Source organism: Oikopleura dioica, chromosome 2 (genome assembly GCF_907165135.1).
Source record: "Oikopleura dioica chromosome 2, OKI2018_I68_1.0, whole genome shotgun sequence".
Taxonomy (NCBI): Eukaryota; Metazoa; Chordata; class Appendicularia; order Copelata; family Oikopleuridae; genus Oikopleura; species Oikopleura dioica.
Window position 1 is genome coordinate 6,658,043 of NC_137292.1, and position 7,354 is coordinate 6,665,396.

The 7,354-nt window shown below is 42.2% G+C and overlaps 1 protein-coding gene across 2 annotated transcripts; it reads left to right on the forward strand.

Annotated features, from left to right (window-relative positions):
• The first annotated feature begins 2,803 nt into the window (after positions 1–2,803).
• LOC145696584 (uncharacterized) lies at positions 2,804–7,354 on the forward strand. Of its 2 annotated transcripts, none has more exons than XM_081773647.1 (7): positions 2,804–3,070; positions 3,145–3,338; positions 3,799–3,907; positions 3,953–4,032; positions 4,448–4,530; positions 6,663–6,865; positions 6,935–7,354. In XM_081773647.1, exons 1-7 carry the CDS (start codon positions 3,041–3,043, stop codon positions 7,145–7,147), a joined length of 912 nt encoding a protein of 303 aa, XP_081629773.1. In that variant the 5' UTR covers positions 2,804–3,040; the 3' UTR covers positions 7,148–7,354. The 2 variants fall into 2 exon arrangements, with proteins under 2 accessions (XP_081629773.1, XP_081629774.1); XM_081773648.1 differs by having other exon boundaries at positions 2,805–3,070; positions 6,944–7,354.

The window sequence follows — 7,354 nt, forward strand, 5'->3', positions numbered from 1 at the left end:
AATATTTGGCCGAGTTTCCAAAGAAAAATTCGCTTCCAAATTTATATGACCATCCTTTACTTTTCTACAGCACAACCTGGGCTCGCACCCTGTGTAGAAAACCTGAGTCAGGTTTTGAAGATTATAGATGATAAGCCGCGTAGCGGCTTTTTTAAAAATGTAGCGGCTTTTCATTTGACTCGTTCATAACTCTGATTCAATCTTTATAATCAGGTTGCCGAGCCCAGATTACAGTACATTGAAAGCTAATCTTCACTAGTGCATTTTACCCACCTTCGAGCTTTGCAAGGGCTGAGTCCCAAGAGAGACGAAAGAGAAGAAAAGGGACCAAGCGGATGTCGTTACTCGAGAGGAGGCTTCCCACGGGTGAACGTTAAATCTTTATAGTCAGGGAAAGCAGCTGGCAAAGTTAATTCTTATTGCGACTCAACGCCAGGCGCATCATTTTGAAAGGGATATAATATTGATATTTCTATTCATGCATTGACTTTATTTGATGATGGGAAAAAGGGCGCAGTGGAGAAATGTTAAATTTGTATCAATGGAGCGTTTAATGTCGTTGGCAGTTACAATTTGTGACTCAGAAGATTCTGAAGAGCTTCTATGAAAAGTCGCGTAGCGGCTTTTTTTTAAACGAAGCCGCGCAGCGGCTTCGCCATAATTCAAAAATATGTTGTGATGCTGATTTCGCAAAGCCGCTTCGCGGCTTCTTCTTTAAAAAAGCCGCTACGCGGCTTTTCATTTCGATCTTTCAGAACCCTGACTCAGGTTCTCTACACAGGTCACGGAGCTCAGTTAGTATGGGTTCGTAAATTGACGGAAAATGCCATAAAATCGTTTTTGCCGAAGTCGGATAAGATCAGAGGGCAGCGAAACGGAATGGACTTTGGTGGTGTGGCCCGGTTATGTTACGACATCCGGTCATAAAGCTACTGCTTGGAGGTTTGCTCATTTTCCTCGCAACGGGTAGACAGTGCTCTAAATTATCAGCTGTGAAGAAGAGTGGCACGGGTCTTGATTTTGCCTCTTCCGGAGGAGAAAAATGAGAGTCCCGGAAGAAGGGAATTCGCTGGGGAAAAAGTTGGGAATCAAAGGGAACCGCGCGTGCTCCGTTTTTGCGTTTATTAGAGTCAGAAGCGGAGCAGTACCTATTGATCGGCATGGAACTCGGCATGGCGCAGCGTGAGACTTTGATAATGATTAGAGGAGGGTGCCGAGGAACTCAGTATGTACCGAGTCTGACCATAAAATCCGTCACTCACTCTCTTTTTTTCAATGTCAATTTAGAAAATATTCTTCTGAAAAAGCAAAAGCAGTAAAAATTCTGATCAACTTTCAGCAAAAGAATCGTTCCAGCTCGAAAGTGTACTTCCGCGGTAAACTTACGAGCAGCGATTTGAAATTATGAAACTTGTCAGTTCCGCCGCGACCTTCAGCGTTGTCGGGGAATTCTCCGCGACTTGTCTTTTTTGATATCAATTGCAATGCTGGCGTCGCCGGGGCGCAAATTTACTTATCACGGGTTTATTCGTTATACTTTGTTCGATAAGCGACCGCCATGTCGAGGATGAGAGACGCCAGTGACGAAATGAAGCGAACTGAAGAGTGGACTCGGACGAGAACGGATCAGGATTGAACTCAAAGCTAAGCGAAATTCGTTCAAGATGGAGAAGATCAAGAATTTTGAAGAAAAAGAGGGAAAAATGAAGTTTATCTTCGTCAAAAATTGTGCCTTCGGAAAGCTTTTCTTTTCCTTGGCTTGGCAACCTGTGTTGAATCCTGAGTCAGGGTCCTGACACAGGTTTTTACGCAGGTCCCCTTGGCTTTCTTTTTTTTTCTCTGGGTAAAACCTGTTTTTATTTGATGTCTATAGCGCGAATTCAAAGCGTTCACGAGGTATTTTGTTGTCTGTAAATTTGCATTTTATTTTGTTAGTTATTTCCTATGGTCTCGGTGAATAGCCAATGAAAGAAAATTGATTGTGCCACAAAATCTGAGTAAAAGACCGAGTAAAATCTTCATTCTGCAGTAAACCCAATTCATGATCAATAAATGCTCGCGAAAATGTATCACACGCGGCGCTTTATGATTCCATTAACGACGATAACCGTGAATTGTTAGGGGTTAATATGATGATTTTACACGCGTATAAAGACGCTTATAGGGTCAGATAGCGGGCCTCAATACCAGCTACTACCGAGCTGACCGGATAGGAGTCAAAGAGCAACTGCCCAATGAATTTGGCGATGAATACAAATGAATGAAAATCAGAGGCGTATAAAAAAAAGACTGATAGAAGAAGCTACTGATAATGCTTTGTTGGATAGTCGAATTGCCCTTTTTAATCCTAGTGATGAATTATGAATCCATAAAATTCATAACAATAATGCCCATTTGACAGCTATGCCTTCATAAATCTCCATTGTAACATAAAATTTAAAGACCTCTCTTTCTATATATTTACCGGTCCTAAAACGCAGAAAGCTTGTACTATATTTCTGGCGATAGCTACTTTGCCACCTGCACTTAAACTTTTTTGCTGGCGCAAATATCCTCGTGACCTTTTTTTGAATGGAAAATTTGCAGCTCGATTTGCCTGGCCATTGCTTATCGCTTGATATCGTTGCGGATTGCGGAGAGCCATGCAGGGTGGGATTCGTGGCACAAGATGGCGCATCGAGCAATTTGGATGCATGGCTCTTCGTCTTCTCGTTGAATGCAAGGAGGAACAACCAGTGGCGCCGCTGGGTGGCGCTGCGATCGAGCTCGCTCAGCGTGCTCAAGCCATGGATCGCAGCTCCGGCGGCCTCTACACAAAGTCGTAAATCGTCCGTTGCCCGACAGCTTTCGCGCGTTTGCCGTCCTCGCAGATCCGACAGATCAATTAATCACCAAACTTGAGACACTAACTCGGAACTTCCCTGAACCCTTTTTTCACAATCGAGCAAAAACAAGAGACCTGCCTTTATCAATTGCAAGAAGAACTAAAAAAGAGTACAGAAAAGGAGATTGGTCAAAAACTCTTGGTCAAACTGGTCGCATGACCCAGTGTGAAGCCAGGAATTTTGCGGTAAGTCCAGATTTTTTCTTTCTCTCTTCCTTGATTTCAATTTTCAACGCGTCGGAAACTCATTAAAATTGTAGCAAATTATGAACCCTGGAAACTTGCAGCCCAAGTACGAAGACGGAAACGGCTCGACAGGCTCCTTCGCCTCGATGAACTCAGAAAGCCATGCCCATTCAATTGGCATGCCTGCCACGAGCGGGTTAAGCTGGGCCCCACCGGTTTCTACCGTCGGCGGTCTTCGGGAAGGCAACTTGTTTGACCACACCAACAGGTAAACGCGCCCATATAAAGGGGTAAGCTACCAAGCTACCCAAATGGCCTTATTAAAGTCCGAACGCTGTGTGCCTTAACCTATCTATTATTGCCTATAAATTGAGCATTAAACTACAGACCTCACAAGTGTCTTCACTCGTTGCCCAGAAAAATGAACGCGAAATTGTAAGTGAAACTTTTTCGAAAAAAGAAAGAGAAAGATTAAGCTGCCAATAAAGAACTTTTATTCGGCTGTTAAAATAAATATTAATTATAGATTTATATTTTACTAAGCATTTATTGATAATAAATGTAGACAAGTGATTAAAAAAGGCATTGTTGTAGGAAAGCGGGGCAGGTTCAATTTAGCGAGATTGGTATTTTATGACATTTGTGAGAGCTGGTTAATTTATTGAATTCATAGCCTAGGGATTCGGCCACAAGGTTTTGTCGATTGTCGTTTAATTGGTCTGTTTTAGCCAACCAAAATTGGAACCGCCATCGGTAGATCCTAACTCGAATCCTTCATCGGCAGAATCGCCCCTGATTGGCAACGTCTACGCGAATATTTACGAAAATAGAGTTTTGGTAAGACCATTTTTTCCGCTGAAAGTTGGAAAATAAAATTTTCAGCAGGGAAACCAGCCGATGTTCGCGCACAATCCAGGCTTCATGCATCGCGAAATGCCCGGCCAACAGCCCTTCTACCATCCGTAAGTGAATTTGTGCAGCTTTGAGAAATGCCAAATTATTTATCGCAACGTTGATAAAAATTCAGTAAATATTAACCGACGTGCTAATTAAATACTAGCAGGAAGTTCGAGTCCTTCAATTCGCTAAATCAGAATTGCGCTTCAATTCTGCTTTTCTTTTCTCATCTTTGAAACCTTCCGGGAGACCTTTGCTCAGTACCAAAGTCTTTCGCAAGGTCAGCATTTCGGGGCGGAGGGTAAACAGCGCCGCCGCTAAAATTGTAAACATCTAATTGGCCAAACATTTTTTTTATGACTCGAGATCAGCGAAGGTCTCTTTGAAGTTTAAATGACCTTCATTGGACTTATAACTTATAACTTATGGCCATTCTGATAATGATTACGAGGGAATTAGCAACTATAACTTTGTTCTTAGAAATATCATCCGACCAGGGGGCTGGCCACATGTCATGGATCCCTACTCGCAGTCTGGCATGCCTTTTCACTCGACTTTCCCAGGTAAGAAATTTTTTCTGCTACATTTTTTCACGACTTCCGGGAGAATTTAAGGTCTTCCTGAGTGACTCAAACTTGCTAAGCTTGATTCGCCCCGCGACAGAATATTGAGTCCCCTTTTTTCTTCTTTGGAAATTTGAATGTCTACGTAAATTTTCCGTGGATACGATATCGGTTGATAAGATGTCCAGAGTTTACCTCAGCAATGAATTTTACTAGTCCTCAAATAGACAAAGGCACCAGCCGCAGGGCGATATCGTAAATGACACCCTTGAGGCGTCAGCAATTCATCAGGAATGTAAGAAACTAACTCTATAAAGAGCCTATAAATGCAGGTCAAGCCCTTTGACTTCCGCTTCTGATATTATTTCTGCGCCCCATAAGAAATATATGGAGTCGTTTTCGTGATTTATGTGACGCAAATGGGCGCGATGGCAAGATTTATGACTGCCTCGTGTTGTTAAAGTTTTCATCGAGCATAAAAAGTAAGCTAGCGCGAGTCAGAAATGATGATCATAAACTTGGATTATTGCGCGATCCGTTTAATCATATAAATCAGTTCACGATGTAAAGCTGTGGCTCGCAAATCACACCAGTTCTTTCGGCAATATTTGTGGTTTCTTACTATTTTACAATTTTACGATTCTTAGATTATTTCGTGATTAATGAAGCCGACAAAGTCTACTCTTTCTTGATTGCAAGGAGCAATCGCCACTTTTGTCCCTTTTCAACGGGGAAAAATTAGACTCTTAGTGTCTCTTTTAGAGTGTACCCCTAGTTGTTATGGCATTTGGGCACACACGTGGCGATGCCCATTGCCATTTGGCTACATGTTTGACAAGTAGACAGTCCCGTAAATTCTCACCTCAATCATTTTCCGATCAGAATTGACTTTCACAGAATAAAAATTATTTGAAACATAAAGCAGTAAAAGTAAGCTCAAGAAAGAAGATACAAAGATTTAAAATTGACGAGCTACTTTTTTCAAATCGCGAAATAGCGACGGAAGTCGCAAACTTTTTACATGCTATTGTAAAACCAACTTAACGTCAAGTAACAACCCTAACCTGCCTCATAACTTACACGTAAAATTGGAGCCTCGCTCATAATTATACAATTGTCGACTAATTTCTTCGTTAACCAAACCTTCTTGTTTTTACCCCACATTTTAACCGGCCAATTTTCAACTTCAAATTCCAGTTTGAAGTTTCCCCTACAAACTGGGCTTGAAAACCTGTGTAAAAACCTGAGTCAGGCTCTGAAAGAGCTTAGATAAAAAGCCGCTTTGCGGCTTTATAGTAACTAAAGCCGCAGAGCGGCTTCGCCTGAGTCTTACAACAGACAATAATTGTCATCTGAGTCAGAGCCTGAGTCAGGTTTTCTACACAGGTTTCGAAGGCCTTGAAAATGAATACCCGAATCCGCGTATTTTGCAATGATTCGTCGCTTCTTTCACCCCGGAAGTGTTTCGTTCCCTCGGTGGAGTGGTTGACGTTCTGGGCACACACATAAAAACTCTTCGATAAATCGAGCTCCTTTTGTGAAGGTGTTATTCCAACACATAAATTTCATGCTCAAAGCGCTTTTCTTTGCGCTCGTCAAACATAATGTAGGAATCTCCAATTCAAAAAGAAGCAATACACAATTCTGCTTGTAAGCCCATCATGCTGCACAAGCGGTAACAGGGGGTTATAAAAAAATTTCGACAATTTGAAATTAGAGTTTTATCGACCTAGACTCACGGGGCGGCGTGATGAAAAGGGCTGGGCCGAGGAAACTTCCAATCCTGTCGGAAGCGTTCACTTAACGAGATCAATTTATGACCCTTGGGCCTCATACTGTGCGGCTCTGTTTGAAACGGCAGTATTAAAGCATGACACACAAAAACACCCTTTTATACTAGATAACTTCGAGTAAGCTCTTGTTACAGCTACATAAGTAGAAATCTGAGTCAGAACCTGAACAGCTCAAATGAAATATAATAGTTTCAATTAATCCTCAAATAATATCGAAGCCGCTTTGCGGCTTCGTTTTAAAAAGCCGCGACGCGGCTTTTCATTCGAGCTGTTCATATTCTGACTCAGGTTTCTGCAGATTTTCGATCCAAGAGTAATAAGCTAATCAACCTCTTTTAGGACTCTATTCTTATCCAATGCACACAGCGATCCGCAAGAAGCGCCAGCCCTACTCAAAGCAGCAAACTCGCCAGCTAGAACAAGAGTACGCCCAGAACAAGTTCATCACGAGGCAAAAGAGGGAGCAGATTTCTCGAGATCTGAGCCTGACTGATCGACAAGTCAAGATCTGGTTTCAAAATCGACGAGTCAAGGAAAAGAAGGTAAGCGTCCTTTTTCCTTAATTTTCTCGACCACGTGATTGTGTGATCAAAAAAGCTAATTGATAACAGATTGAGCAGGAACGAGAGCGAAAGGAAAGCCACGGCGGAAGCAGCGGAAGCGCAGTTGGAAACGGTGGAGGTTCCGCCGAGATGGCCGATGATCCCGAAAGCCCGCATTCTTCATTCGCCGGACTGGGCATGAGCACGGACAATTTTGGCCAAGAAACAGACGCACTTGGCCACGATGGAACAATCAAGTCGGAAGTACTGAAAAACTGCTAAATAGCGAATCGGACGATTGGCTTCTTACTGACCTCCTGTCTGTGCTGTAGATAAAACTTAATTTTTGAAAATAATTTGTCTCTTGAAAATATTTATCAAAACTGATCCCTGTACTGGTTGAATCCATTATTTTTACTTTGCCAATTTTGTGTTTTTAAATTATTGTAATTATAATGCTCAAGCAACTGCCCCTCTTCCGGTGCTCCA

Bases quoted from the DNA above. Each gene is read 5' to 3' on its own strand.
- LOC145696584 (XM_081773647.1), top strand. From the start codon at position 3,041: ATGACCCAGTGTGAAGCCAGGAATTTTGCG. The intron at 3,339-3,798 runs GTAAACGCGCCC...GGTCTGTTTTAG, and splicing joins TTGTTTGACCACACCAACAG to CCAACCAAAATTGGAACCGC. The intron at 4,531-6,662 runs GTAAGAAATTTT...AACCTCTTTTAG, and splicing joins TTTTCACTCGACTTTCCCAG to GACTCTATTCTTATCCAATG.